The sequence below is a fragment of the Phragmites australis genome, chromosome 2 (assembly GCF_958298935.1).
Source record: "Phragmites australis chromosome 2, lpPhrAust1.1, whole genome shotgun sequence".
In the NCBI taxonomy this organism is placed as follows: Eukaryota; Viridiplantae; Streptophyta; class Magnoliopsida; order Poales; family Poaceae; genus Phragmites; species Phragmites australis.
The window spans coordinates 10,405,789-10,421,100 of record NC_084922.1 but is presented as its reverse complement, the minus strand read 5'-3'; the positions used below and the strand labels follow the sequence as shown (position 1 = coordinate 10,421,100).

The following is a 15,312-nucleotide window of genomic DNA, read 5'->3' as shown; positions in this document are numbered from 1 at the left end:
GATTTTTACAGCCGAGTTCGTACCCCGGCATCCGCGCCCACCCACGTGCCACCTGAGCACCTTCCTCCCACTCCAACGCCCACGAGGCCGAGACGCCAAGGGGACCAAGCTTCTCCCCGGTTTCCATCGCCCACACGTACTTACGTCGGGAGGGGCCCACCCGCGCCATACGTAAAAAAACAGCGCCCATTTAAGTGGCGGGTCGTGCCGCGGGGACGAGCCGTGAGGTCCGTAGCCACTGCCAAAGGCGAAGCCGAGCGCAGCTGCCGCCCCGAGCCCGACGCGGTCTTCGGAGAGATCTCGTCTCTTTCTCCACCGGGAGGACGGAGGAGATGGGCGGAGGCGCGGGGGAGCCGCTGCTGACCAAGTATTACCACCCGCGGTGCCCCGGGTGCAGGGTGGACCGGCTGAAAGCGGAGCGGGCGGGGGTGTTCCCCCTCAAGGAGCTCGTCCTCATCTGGCTCATCACCGTCTGCTCCAGTGCGTGCCACTCTGATCGCCCTCCCCTGCATTCGTCCCCCTGGTTTTCCTCAGCTAGCTCAACCCCTGACATCGCTTTGATTTCTTCGCCGTTGCATTTTGAGGGCTCCTTTGGGTCAAATGATTTTCACAGCATTTTCTATTCTTTTGGAAGTGGTACTGTTTCTACCGTTTGGTTCAAAGAAATTTAGTAAGAATACTGTACCAATGCTATGAAAGCGTAGGATTACTAACATCCGGTTGGAGCTTATTTTTCTCTGGCTCACGTAAACTCGAGGCAAACCTTTCCAAACAATTTTTACTTGAAGTTCCTGTATTTTTCTAATTTTTTATTTTTCACCCACTACCCTATTCTATTTTTATATTTTTCTTATTCTTACATTTTTTACCCTATTCTATTTCTGTATTTTTCATATTCTTACGTGTTTTCGATCATCCGTTACAAAGAGCCCTAATTTTTTTCAAAAAAAGAGAGGTGCGGGATCCAATTGCTGTCTTCGTCAGAGGGGAACGGTATATTTTATGAGTTGTGTGACAGTAATTTGCAGTATGAAATGGTACGGCTCACAGCAGCGGAGTGGCACGGGATCCCTGTCCGTGCGGCCTTCCCTTCGCTCCTCCCCACCTCCTTCGCCACCCAGTCACCGCCTCCACCTCTGCCTGCTCCCTGCTGCCGCACCGACGCCACCTCACACCCGCGCTGCCGGTCTCTCGACGCCGCCGCCGCCGACGCAGAGATCAGCTTGGTAGTAGCAGGCATCGCTGACGAGGATGCCTGGGATGTGGCCGACGATGTGAACGTCGCGGTGGAGCCCGTGACCGATGGAGAGCATCTTGCTGGAGGGCACAAACTCCTGGCTTCAGGACTTGGGGCCGGAGTTGAGGAAGAAAGAGGTGGTGCTTGACGGCGGAGTCCAGCGGTGGTCGGCGGCCGCCGAGGTCGGGACTCGGGGTCGCGGTCATGGGGAGGAAGAGGAGTGCCCGGTTCTACCTATATCAGAGGGGTGGAGCTCTAAATCATGGAGTGCCTAGGCCAAGGCCGAAGTGTTATTCAATTCCGTGGAAATCGATTCCAATTTCAATTCCGATTCTAAGGACATCTAAACAGCTGAAATTGACAAAACCCAATTCCAGTTCCGATTCTGAGTCCCAATTCTAGGATCCAAACGAGGTAACGGAAATCAAACGTGTTCACAGTCGACGAACCTTGGCCGTACACGATCCCGATCGAACGGCCCAAAGGCCGTCTTCTACCTCTGGATGCTGATGAGATGAGCCGGTGCATGTAAGCCCGGGGGGCACATCCTGAGCCCAGATTTCAAGCGACTATAGTAGTGGAAATGTGAGAGAGAAAAAAAGGATGATGCCTATAGATATTGCCGGAGCATGAAAGGCAGCAAGAGTCGCGTTGGGCATGTTCTTGTTACCTGTGAATCTGTGATGGTGCGATTTTTGGTGCGATCGATCGTTTGCTGCGTTGATCGCTTCAGCTCGAAAATTTTGTATTTTTAGGTTGGGTTCCTGTGCGGCTGTGCCTAGTACCATTCAGCAAGCTCTTGGGCGCCGTGGCTAGTGATTAGGGATTCATTTATATTTCAGGCGTCGTCTTGTTCTCTGTCGCTCTAGGTGAAATTCTTGAGTCTCGAGTAGGCCCTTAATTGTCTGTGCTTGGGAGGACTGCTTCTCTAGATGTTCTCTTTCTTTGATTGGAAGGTAAGACCTGGTTCTCAGAGAGCACAAAGATGTCGTTAGCAGTGGGAAACAGATCCTGAGTCACTATCAACATCGTCAGGTGCCGTAATAACTGGATTGCCAACTGGTTGGTTTTTTTATGTCTATCACCCGTACCCTTGCAGTAGTTATCACTCAATCTTTGAGTCTGAAGAACTGTATCGTTTACTGACGTCGTTTTGTCGGAATCTTGCAAGTATATTTGGTCCACAAATCACTGTTCACTTGCATATCGTGTCTTCTCTCTTACTACATCTGGCTGTTTGCTTTTAAGACCCATCAGTGGTTTTATCAAGATTTGTTAGCTTCTGTCGGCAAAATTTACTAACGAAATCTTGTCATTTTGATATAATTATTATTTATTGTAGTGGGTATGCTGTCACAATCCAAAATGCATTATTGTCTAGAGTAGGATAGTCGTTCGGTTTGTTTCTTGAGACTTGGACGCACATTTCAGAATTTACTGACTACAGATCATTTTGGCTTGACTTATATTGTCTCTTAATTATTATTAAATACTAATTGATTTTATTTTCTTTATTTGCTATCTGCAGCCTTGCCGATACAGTCTTTGTTTCCCTTCTTGTATTTTATGGTGAGCAATTGTACTTCTCTTTCTTTTTTAAAACGTGCAATATGAGTTCTTCAAAAAGATAGAGTTACAAGTTCTTATGCAGCTGTGCTCAACATCCGTGTTGCCATGCTGCGTACTGTAGAAGCAGCCCATGCATTGATTATGAATTATAATATTCCCTTAATCAATGGATTAGTTTCATGGGCTATCCACTTATTGGTATCTTATCTCTTAGCTAGGCAAGACACTATTAAAGTTGATCCTATCTGTATTTGGAGAGCTATCCACATTATGAGTATTATTGTGAATTTGTAATCTCTATAGGCAGGCTGCCACCACCAGGCTGTTTATATGGATGAAAAAGGTAAAACTGAAGTCTGAACTTTCAGAGAATGGAGAGGACAAAGTCACTTGCAACGCTTTAGGACACATAAGTAGTCAAGTACCACAAACAGTCAAATTGTCATACATGTTTTCTTCAGTATAGGCTTCAGCGTGTTAAATTGGGAAGTAAGGCGGGGTGAGGGGCACCTCAAGATGCTATTTTGGATTAATAGTGTGCATCCGGCTAATAGGTCATGATGATTCTTGTACTGTTGTGGCTTGTGACAGTTTAGACAGGAGACATCAATGACCATAACCTTTTATCTGGACAGGAAGCTAGATCCTTTTAAGTTAGGGGAAAAGCACTTTAGATTGTATAATCCTCTTCAGAGTAATTTATCTTAGTTAAATGCTGAATATTTTCCTAAATGTATTCTCGTTTATCCACCTTGGACCTTTTGTTTGCAGATAAGGGACCTACATATTGCTAAACAAGTACAAGATATCGGATTTTATGCTGGTTTTGTTGGTGAGTTTCCTGCAAAATGTAGTTCCCATTCTGTGTTGATCTTCCCAAAGAACTTGAACATAGCAGTGTAGGGACATGTACTGCGAGGGATACGCTCCAAACTTCATCTACCATGATAAACTAATAGTGTTTTTATTACTAATGAAGGCGCTTCATATATGTTCGGGAGAGCACTCTCCTCTACAATATGGGGAATGGTGGCTGATAAGTATGGGCGAATACCAGTTCTTGTAATCACCCTTATTTCAATGTAAGGATTTTCTTTCTAAAGAACATATATGGGTTTTCTGTAATCACCCTTATTTCAATGTAAGAAATTTCACCTGTACTGCTATCATATATGGGCTTTCTGTTGCCTGTGGTGTGTCTGATGCACCAGAGTTTGGGCTTGTTTTCTTATTTATTTCAGAATTATCTTCAATACTCTCTTTGGACTCAGCTCAAGCTATTGGATGGCAATAACCACAAGAGGCATGCTTGGGTTCTTGTGTGGCTATCTCGGACCAGTCAAGGTACGTAAGCATACAAGAGAGCGATTTTTGGTACTAGAACCCGCCATCTTGTTCTTAGCCTTTTTACTCTAACTGCTTAGATACTCTGTATCATGATCTTCTGTCTATTCTCTACAGTAACTAGTATATGGCCCGCGCTTTGCTGTGGGCCAGTTGAATGATGTCTACTTTCCTGTCAACATTTCTAGACTATTTATAGTTTCTAGAGGGTGGCATAGAGATGTGCCTATTAATGAAAAAGAATGATTTTTTTCAAGAAAGCTGCCTTTTCATGAAAAAATGTATGTGGTCTCACAAACTTCCAACTTTTCAACCAAAAGGTGTCTTAATCAAACTATGTATTTAAGATCTAATGGCTAATATTGCTACATAGTTTGATCTGACAGCCGTAGTTTCGAGGCAACATGACATATTGGGGATGCTGCGTTAGGAGTCAGTTTTAGAGTAAAAAGAACTTGTAGTTGTTTTCATTGGGGGTTTTTTTTTCTGGCGCTGTTTCATGAGGATGATATTTCAGATTCAGTTGGTTGTGCCCAGTCACTGTCATTTATCTCGTGAAGCTTGTTTTGGTATAGCGATTGAGGTCTTTGTCTACTCACACCAGATAATTTTTAGTTGTGCGCTACGTGTACTTCAGTCCTGTTTATTCACATGTCAAAGATAACAAGGGTGCATGCTACTTCATTTTACAAAACAGTGCAAATACTGTTGCTAGTTACGCACTAGTGCCAAACAAATGAAATGAATTTTCTCAACTTGAAATTTATTATTGTGGTGATAAATAGGCTACACAAATCAAATGTTTCCATGCATTAAATTTTATGAGTCTCTTTTTAATTTGTTCAGGCTTATGCTACAGAAGTAGTACGAAAAGAATACAATCATCTGGCATTAGCAGTTGTAAGATGCTCAAACATTATTTTTAATTTCTTTGGTCCGAAGCCCCAATGTAATTAATGTTCACGAGATGCTATTGCTGGATCCACCAGGTTTCTTCCTCACGCAGCATCGGCCTCATTGTTGGACCAGCTATTGGTGGTTATTTTGCACAGGTACTAGTCTTGGCACACGATTTTGAGAAAAAAAACATATGCAATCCTTGTAAACTTATATGCTTGTGGGTTGCTGTTATATCAGCCTGCAGATAAATATCCAGGCATATTCTCTGAGGAGTCCATATTTGGGAGGTGAGCGTCTGCTTTATGCATCCTTTTTAGCAAAGTCTCTTCTATGATACTAATTACGTTCTAATGTGCAATGTTTTAGGTTTCCATATTTTCTTCCCTGCCTATCTATATCACTCCTTGCAATTGTTGCTCTAATTGCTTGCTTCTGGCTTCCGGTGAGTTTGTTGCTCCTATGTGCCTACATTGCTCAATTTCTATTGAAACATACATCATTCTGGGCTAAGAGTTATGACAGTAAATACCATCGTTGTATTTGTGTTGCACCCAAGGGCCGAATAAGTAGATGACCCTAGTCTAGCTAGAGCTTTGTGGTATATGAAATGGCGCTTTTTGTAAAACACACCAAAAGCATCATTACATGTGTTCTTTAAATGCTTACTAGTACTCCCTCCATTCTTTTTTATAAGGCGTTTTTAAATTCAAACTATGTAATCTTATCTAACAATATGCGGACTTGGATGCAAATATGGTACCGTTGAATTCGTATTTGAATGTACTTTCTTATGTGTATGATTTTGTTGTTATTAGCAATATACAATAAAAGAAATGAACAGTCAAAGTTTAGCTTTGGAGACTATGCCAAGTCAAACCTCACCCTATATTTCGAAATGGAGGGAGTACAAGTGAAGTTGCACTCGCCCTACATGTGATAAGTGGTACTAGCTCTTAGTTGCAGTTGTAGGATGCCAGTATGGTTTTGCGTTCCATGGAACATGCATTGGTATCATGAGTGAAGGTTGCCAAGGATTACACAGATTACAAATAAACGAAGAATAACTTTCCTTCCAAAACACAAGCTGTTAAACTGAGACAAGGCAGTCATAGGACTTGTCTAGCCATGATACGGTTCATGTACTCTTCTACTTTTTGGTTGAATTACTCAGGTGCATTGTCTTATATCTGTAACATTGAATAGGAACTACTAACGGTAACTGTTTAAACAATAACAGTTTCACATTATTTCATTTACCAGGTCAAAATGACACGATTTGAAATGATTTACTTTTAGTTAAATCTACCAAAACTCAGTCTGCATGTTGACCCAAAACACAGTTGATCGATGAGTCAGTTCTTTCATGTAATAGTGGACAACTCAAGTGAAACATCATCCCTTTTTAACATTGGACTCATTTCTTCATGATAACCCATAAATTTATTGAGAATGTGATGGTTGCTGAAACAAGTATGATAAAGATGCCATTTTATTGTTGTTGTCCAGCAGTAAATGCAATTGCAGTGCCACAATCTCTGGACGACGCCTTACTGTTGTTGCACATATACACTAATAGACTTATGTATTTGCAATATTGCAGGAAACTTTGCATAAACACACTAATGATACAGTTTTGGATAATTCAATTGAAACTGTAGAAGAATCTCTTACTGGTACAGATGCTCAAGAGAATAGTGGTGGATGCCTACAGTTATTCACCAACTGGCCACTGATGTCAGCTATCACTCTATATTGTATTTTCTCTCTCCAGGATGTGGCTTATGCGGAGGTAAAATTGCCTGACTCGTCGTTACATCTCATGGTTTTCCTGATTGGCATGTTTGAATTTTTCCTCGGTTTCCCTTTCCCTATATCAGTGCTTCCATTGCCTTGTTATTACTGTATTTGAAATCAGGAAAGATTTGCAGGTATTTTCTCTTTGGGCTGTCAGTGACAGGAAGTTTGGTGGATTAAGCTTTTCTACTCAAGATGTGGGCAATGTCCTTGCACTTTCAGGTATTTCAGAGTAATCACAACAAGAAAATTTACCAAAATTAGTGTTGGAGTAGTATGGAAGGGCAAGGGATCCAATTTTAAAGTCGGGATGTCCCTTACTGCCTTACCTCAATGACTAGCATTTGGGGTGAAAATCCCTTTATAATCCAATAGAGATTGATTTTAACATCTCCACCCGAGGGACTCTAGTGTTTGCAAGGCTTGATGGATCTTTAGGGGCGTAGTTTAAAAGTTAAGGTGTTCCTCACCTCAATTGCTAGCTTTTGGGGGTGAGTAGGCCCTCTACGATGCAATTGTTTGAGTTCTGAATTTATGGGCCATGGCATACAGGATTTTCGTGAGGTTTGAAGTTATGCACATCAAGGATAGTTGTTTGAGACAGAGGATTCAAGGAAATTAAAGTCCCTCATACTGCAACTACTGCATATATACTAATATGCATATATGCCTAGCTTGATACTTTGATGTGATTAGTAATATACGCTATTGAAGGATTTAGTCTTGCTAGAACTAATTCTGAAGACGTGATCATGAAAACTTACTTGGAACTCAGTTACTTGTAGTTCAAGAATTGATGCTCTATTGCATTGCAGGCAAAGATATGAATACTGACTCTATTTTTTATCAGGTCTCTTCCTCCTAATATATCAAATTTTGGTCTATCCATCACTTGCAAAAGTGGTAGAACCCATCACATTGGTCCGTGCAGTAGCGGTAAGACTCTTCACCACTCGTTCAGTTTAATTATATTCAAAAACTTAAACTTACTTGATATTCTGATATGCAGATATTGACGATACCACTTCTATCTAGCTATGCATTCATGCCTGCATTATCAGGGTTCACTCTTCAGTTGGTAGTAAATTGTGCATCTTTTCTGAAGAATTCTTTCACGGTGAGTGCTGAATCTTACTTTTACTGTTTAAAACAAATAGCCAAGTTTGGACAACCTACTAGTTTCATAATTTGACAAGTATTTCAAGTGTGACACTGTGTATCTTTGTAATCGCTAAGCATTTCATGTCTATATAATGCAAATCAGGTTTTCTAAACAAAACTTCCTCGGTTATTCATATTTTGAAAGGAAAAAATTAAGTATGGATCTGTTTATCTGAGTGATTGCTAAGCATGTCATGCTTATATGTTTCAACTTAAAGCAGTTATTGCAAAAAATTATTCATGCTATTCTAAATTGTTTTCAGGTAACTACCATCACTGTGTTCAACATTTTAATGAATGACTCTGTGGTAAGTTAAGCTTCCAATGATGGGTAATTTGGTGTCTTCCATTCATGTGTTTTTATTAATATCGGCAATGTCAAGATTCTTTTCTAACATTAATATTCCAAAAAAAAAACAGACTCAGGATGTAAGAGCTTCAGCCAATGGTCTTGCAGTAACACTAATGTCCATCGCTAAAGCTATCGCTCCAGCTGTCGCAGGAGCTATGTGAGTATTCACTATTCATGATTGAGCATATTAAGACTATGCATTGCAATTATAAAAAAATGATATCTCAATTTGATTAGTTTAGTTCCAGATCAGCTTTTGGGGTTGCTCTACATTAATCTAATATTCTCCATAGCAAACAGCAGCTGGTATCAAACTGGAATAAACATCTTCTATTTGCGAACCTAAGGATGCATTTCTTATTACAATTATTGTTTCTGTGGCAAAATATCACCTTATCATGTTTAATCCCCCCCCCCCCCCCAATTGCAGATTTTCATTCGCTCAAAGGCGTCAAACAGCTTCGTTTCTTCCTGGTACGGCATATATGATTTCGTTTTGTTTTGCAAATACATGGGTGAAATTTCTTATTTACTACTGTTTAAAAAAGTGCATTTAACACTTCATCAGAATCCAACTTATCCGTCTTTGATATTCGATATTTAGTTTTCCTTTTCTCTAAGAACCATTATTGTTTGAAATAAGGACACATCAAAGGTGGGCAAAATGTCCATCTGAACGTGTGTTTATAAAAGGGCATACCCAATGCTGAGAACTCCCACACATTGCGGGTCTGGGGAAGGTAATTTCTAGGCAATATTTCCCTTTTATCGCAAGGAGGCTGATTTGACCTAGGACCTGCAAGACACTACCATTGCACCAGGGCCTGCCTTCTAACGTTTGCATTTCAACAAATCTCGAAAAAGGTTACGATTGCACGACCTAGGCAAGGAAATAAACAGAGGAAGGGGAGCTATTAACGTTTGATATGAAGGATTAGAACAAAGATGCATATGGCTGATATTATATCTGTTCAGAATAGTACATATTTGTTGAGTGAAATCAGTGATAAGAAGTTGAAAGGTGATGGTACTTGTGAAGGCCATCTCTTCATTTTGAAATACGTCTATAAACAGAGTTGGATCTTACTTCTGAAAATCTTAGGCTCTTCTGAACATCTTAGGCTCTTGTTTCTATGAAGGTCATTTGCTTAAAGTGTAATGTGGTAGACTAGAACATGACTCTGTTGGCATCTGCTCTGAATCTTGCAGGCGATCACTTTGTGTTCTTCATTCTGAACGTGTTCACAGTCATCGGTCTTGTGTTCACCTTCAGGCCGTTTTTCGCTAGAAGCAGCAGGAAGCATTAAGACATGAATGAGTGAACACTGAGCTCCATGCTAACCAAGAGCCAGGAGATATATATATTCTTTCGGCACAGCCGAGCCGAGCCTACACTATTCAGGCAAGAATAGTATCCTAGTGTATATTACGGCATTCTATTGTTGTAATATCTATTCTTTACGCCTCGCTGTATTAGCAATAGGGCACGAAGTATACATTTCAGTGGCAGCGACGCTTCCCAGCGTGTTAAACTGGAAGAACGTTCTTTTACTGCAAATATTGTTCAGTTCTTACATGTGTAATAAAAAAAAAAATCTTAGAAATTTTGTGGGGGACACAATGTACTGTTTTCGCTTTTCCTATGTTATCTTGTATGCAGATGGTGTTACCAAGTCTAGATGGTTGCAAAAACAACCGAGTGGCGTGATATACAGCAACCGACGACCACACAGCCACACAGCCTGTGGTCGCTAAGTCTTGCTGCTATGTGGTGCTAATATAGCCGGATTGGATTTTTTCCCCTAAAATATTGGTTCAGGTAGCAGAATAAGATCCGTAACTTGTGCAGAGATCGATCTTTCTCCTCGCAAATCTTCTCTCTGGGCTACCACACCAAGTCAACAGGCCTGGTTCACCGACTTCACTCTCTACGACATGAAGCGTTGATCATCCATCCAATGCCTCTCGTCGTAATTTCATTTAATCGCGTTATGTAATGAGTTTAAACTCAGTTTACCGCGTAATTAGCAGGTTTAAAAACATGTGTTAGCTTAATCGTGCTTATGTGCTAATGTAATTCGAACTGGGTGATATATATAAGTGCTCACTTGTTAATGGAGAAGCAATCTGGAAGGTTCTAAAACATATTCTCTAGCATATTCGTAGATTAGGATTTATCTCCGAGTTTTGCCCAATTCTGCCCGTGATCTTGGCAAGTGAAATTAGGAGAAATTATCCAGTCAATTTCGTTGTTTGATTCTGAATTTTCAGGATCTTACACACCACCCTTCCTCAGCATCCTCCCTCTCACCGGAGAATCACGACGCCATCCCGTCCTTAGCACCCTCCATCCCTGCAGATACGGTCTTATACAATTTCCTGTTTTTTCTAACTAGGCCTGCTAATAGGCATTAACCCAACACCAGCCACACAATGCAACCCAAAGAACCCAACCCCACCCAACCCAAAAAAACAGCTATCATAGACCAACCCAAACCGACCCATAAGTTTTCCCACCCAACCCAAATCATTGAAATGGGTTCTAACCCATTCCCCAACCCACCAAGCTATTGAATGATCTGATCCACCCCACCCAGACTCTCTTTCTTTTCCCTGTTAATGCCACAATAATACCAGACAACCCAAAAGGAGAGCACTAGAGCGCAGCCGGTGCCAGCACTGTATGATGTGAGCCCCGGTCATGCCCATGCAGCACCCATAAAAAACCAGTAGAAATCCATCAAACTTTGCATCCCACAATTGTTTTACCATGAAATCGGATCTTCAAGAACCGACAAAAGAAAGATTGTGCTATTTTTTAATCGATTATTTAATCTCTAGTATGGAGATACAACAACATATTAATCGGATGATGAACCTACTACTACTAGTTACCGGGAGAAGATATGGGTGTCACAGGAGTAGTCATGGGTGCCACAGGTCAGGAGGTGGTCCATGTAGTCAGAGTAGACAACATAGGCCTTGGAGCAACGGGCGCAAGTCCACTGGCGGTGGCCGTTGTTCTTGCAACGCAAATGCTTCTTGATGCTGACGAGGATGCCCAGAGCTTGGGAGGGGTCATGGTGTAGGCAGCTTGGCACCGGGCACACGAACACTTGCTTCTATGCCGCCTCCTGCTTCAGCAAGTTCCATGTCACCTTGTGTCGTTGTTGGTGCATCTGCAGGTTTTGGTTGCAATGGAACCCCGGCCCTCAAATCTCGCACACACGATTTGATTCCATCAGCATCTGCGGCGACGACAACACCTCCTCCGCGTTTAAGTCTATACCAACTCACCATTGCCACTCCACGCATTGTTGACAGGAAGTGGGGAGGGCGAGCATGATTGGGAGGGCAAGGGCGAGGCTGCGGCATCATCGTCCATAGCTCGAGGTCCTCGCGGGCAGTGGCTTCTAGCAGCGGGTGGAGTTGGTGACGGCAGGGCATGGTCCGGGTGGCCTTGCGGTCCTTTTGGTGGTGGCAGATAGGGTCAAAGAAGATAGGAAGCGGTGGATCCTGCCACCAGAGGTCGGCAACGGCATGCGGTTCAGGCGGCGGCTACGTGAGGTGATGAGGCCATGGGGGTAGGAGCGCGACCCCAGTTTTCAACCCACGGTCTCAACCCACGAGTTTCCACCCACTTCATGGGTTAATACCCTAACCCAAACCAAACCAACCCGATAATAAAACAACCCAATCCAATTCAACCCGATTTTCAGTTGAACCCATTTCAACCCAACCCAAAGGAATCCAAATAAAGACCCAAACCCATTAAACCCGAAATAACCCAACCCATTAGCAGGCCTACCCCTGATTGATCTCAGTGATTTATTCAGTAAGTAATGCTACATTGATCCCCGCATCATCGCAGTCGCAAAGACCATCCATGGATTCTTCCTTATCACAGGCTAATCAAATGTCTGCCATGTTAGTCCAAATCCCCAATTCTCCGATCTTTTTTTGGTAACCCACCCAACCCTCGCTTCCCGATTTTGGTAGCCTAGCAAGAAGCAGGCGTCCAACGTGTGGGAAGCTTCACGCTTGGCTCCACATGGTGGCCCCGCAGAAAAAAGGACCAGATACATCGCTTTCTCAGGAAAGCTACTACTCGTCCCCCTGTGTCACCGTTGATGCGTCGGTACTAGGGTTTAAGCACTAGACGATCGCCGCTACTGCATGCTTCTAGGCTGAAAAAATGCATCATCCATCAGGGACTTCTCGGAGTATATATGATGTGCCTTTCTTGCTAAGTTGTACCATCTATTAATAATAACAGAGTTGTACCAAAAGCATATATCACAAGCTAAATGGTAGCAGCTGTCCTGTCAGCTGAATAATCTTATTATAGTTGCATCGAAAGCATGTCTACTCCTTTAATGTTGCATGATCTAATTCTTCATGAAAATGTAATGTTTGAGCAACCGAGGCATCTTGATGAAGTCCAAGTAAAAGGCTTGTATATTCTCCTTGGGCCGAAGGACCAACCATGGTCGAAAAATCAGCATACATGCTGGTCGAGAAGTTTGGTAAGTCAATATTAGCACCAATGCTTGCATCAAATGAGCCCTACGTAAAAAAAAAACTATTCAGAACAAATGCAGGTAAATTTATTGTTGAAAGAGAATAACAAGCTTAGGTCATCTGCCTTACAATCAATTCTTTTGGATCCTGGCCAACTTCTCTTTTGTCTGTTACATTCTTTGGATCTTCTCCTACATATTACATGTACATAAGAGAAGCAAAAATACTGAGAAGCAAAAATATTACTATATGTAAAGATGAAAAGTAAAAAGTACATGTTTTAATGGGTAGCACTACCTTTTCTCTTAGCAGTCCTCATATTCTTCCCTTTCTTCTTATCAAGTACACTTCTTAATCTTTTATTCTTTCGACCTTTTATCACTTTTGGAACTCTTATTGATACTTTCCCTTTTATTATGTCTTCAACACATTCCTTACATACCCCAAAAGATTGGCAGGTATTTGGCTTAGTGAATTATCTACCTCCAGGTCCAACTTATCTATTGCCTTTTCCAAACCATTAAGAAGTTATTTCAAAACTGAACACTTCAATGCAACATATGTTGCCTTTCAAGAGACATGTGCAACATTTGCTTTCAAAGTTTCATGCTCACTTTCTTGTTTCTTCTTAGAATAAATTCCTCTTTTTGCATATTATGTCCATCTATTTAGTACATATTGAATTGGCAAGATGAAAACTTCATTGATATTAAAGACTCGAAGTGCATGCTTGCACAATAGACCTATAAAATAGGTACAATGATTTTTAGCAACATGTAGTTTGAAGTAATGTTAATTTAAAATGTGTATACATACCAATGCATTCAAACTTTCTGCAAGAACATGATATAGTCATATCCTTAGAATTACTTTTTGCAAGAATATGATATGGTCATATCCTTAGAGTTAAAGATAACTATTGCTTTGTCTTAATATTCCGTAAGCATCACCTTGTAAGTTCTGATTGTCCCTTCCAATCGTAAAAGTTTGCATGAGAAAGAAAACTACTCTTTAAATTCCCCCTCAAAATCTATGTAAAGCCTCCTTATATATGATTATGTTGCAGTCTTCAACATTGGTAAATCTCATATATAAGTGATCGGGGTAGAGTGTCGTGACTTGTAATCTGCATCCAACTTATTTTCACGGAGACTAGTGGCACACTTGTCACATTCTTCTAGGAGTTCAGAGAGACCAAGTTTTCTACGGAACCTTTTCTTTAAAATATTATTTATACCTTCACTCCTTTGAGTTGAGATCATATCGACAGTAAAAGAATAACGAAAGACAGTAGCCCAGTGCACTCGTAACTTATATAGGTTTTGTAGCCATAAATTATCCTCAATTTTATAACGACTCAACAACTCATGCCATATTTGTTAAAGTATGCCATAAACCTTTCTTTGTAGACACAACTCTTAAATTCAGTAAGAAAATAAGGATTGTCAGTAATTACATGACTAAGATGTTTAGCAGCATTTAGATAAATGTGCCATAAACAAAGATGGTGCCTTGTGTTCGGATATACAACTCTTGATCTGTGAAAATTGTGTTAGGATGCTTGTCGGACATTGCTGTTACAAATGTGTTAAAAAACCAAACAAATGATTCAATAGTTTCACTATATAATAGTGCAACCCCAAAAATAATTGTTTGCTTATGATGGTTGGTTTCAAGGAGAGAGGCAAAAGGCATTTCAAACTTGTTAGTCTGAAATATGGTGTCAAATGACACAACATCACCGAAATATGCATAATCTATGATAGTTTGACCATTTGTCAAGAAAAAATTAGTTCTTAGATCATCCTTCTCATTTATTTGTATGGCATAAAAAAAATAGATCATCTAACTGCTTATTCTTCAAGTATTCTATTAGCATTTTCGCATAATTGGATGGCAAATACTTCTTGCGCTCATGACCAATCAGATTATTGCAATCTATCCACGAGAATGGTACATTCTCACCTCCTCCGTACCACAACTTGAAAAACTCATACACTTGGGTAGGTTTTATCGGAGCTTCTCGTATCTCACCAATTAGATGTTTATCCACCTCTATAATACGCCTTTGGGACTCAACTTGTGTGCCTTATTTGGACTAGCAAGATAGTGATCGTGTTAGAGCACAACCTTTTGCACTGTCCAAATTCCCTCTCGACTTATACTGAACTGGACACGAGCATTGCAAGATGTCCTTGTAGTAGCATTTTCTTTTGAAGTGTCATGTGATAAGTGAATACTTAGTTCTCCTTGGTTCCTGCAAACTATATGCTTCTAATATATAGTGTTATATGGTCTCAATCTTGTGGTGCTTTTTCTAATACTAAAATCGATGTTCCTGACATATAAGCTGTACATCTCATATGCATCTAACATCTAACTTTGATTTGAAGGTCATTCCAACTTGAGGTACAATTGCAGTTTGATCATGATT

The 15,312-nt window shown here is 41.1% G+C and overlaps 1 protein-coding gene across 3 annotated transcripts; it reads left to right on the top strand.

Annotated features, from left to right (window-relative positions):
• Nucleotides 1–208: 208 nt before the first annotated feature.
• LOC133899142 (probable peptide/nitrate transporter At3g43790) lies at nt 209–10,502 on the top strand. 3 transcript variants are annotated; one of them, XM_062340100.1, is made up of 17 exons: nt 209–480; nt 2,766–2,806; nt 3,578–3,638; nt 3,786–3,888; nt 4,048–4,150; nt 4,997–5,050; nt 5,140–5,202; nt 5,288–5,337; nt 5,417–5,492; nt 6,651–6,839; nt 6,979–7,066; nt 7,695–7,780; nt 7,854–7,961; nt 8,269–8,313; nt 8,426–8,514; nt 8,788–8,831; nt 9,567–10,502. In XM_062340100.1, exons 1-17 carry the CDS (start codon nt 333–335, stop codon nt 9,662–9,664), a joined length of 1,446 nt encoding a protein of 481 aa, XP_062196084.1. In that variant the 5' UTR covers nt 209–332; the 3' UTR covers nt 9,665–10,502. The 3 variants fall into 3 exon arrangements, with proteins under 3 accessions (XP_062196084.1, XP_062196092.1, XP_062196100.1); XM_062340108.1 differs by lacking the exon at nt 4,997–5,050; XM_062340116.1 differs by lacking the exon at nt 8,426–8,514.
• The last annotated feature ends 4,810 nt before the right edge of the window (nt 10,503–15,312 follow it).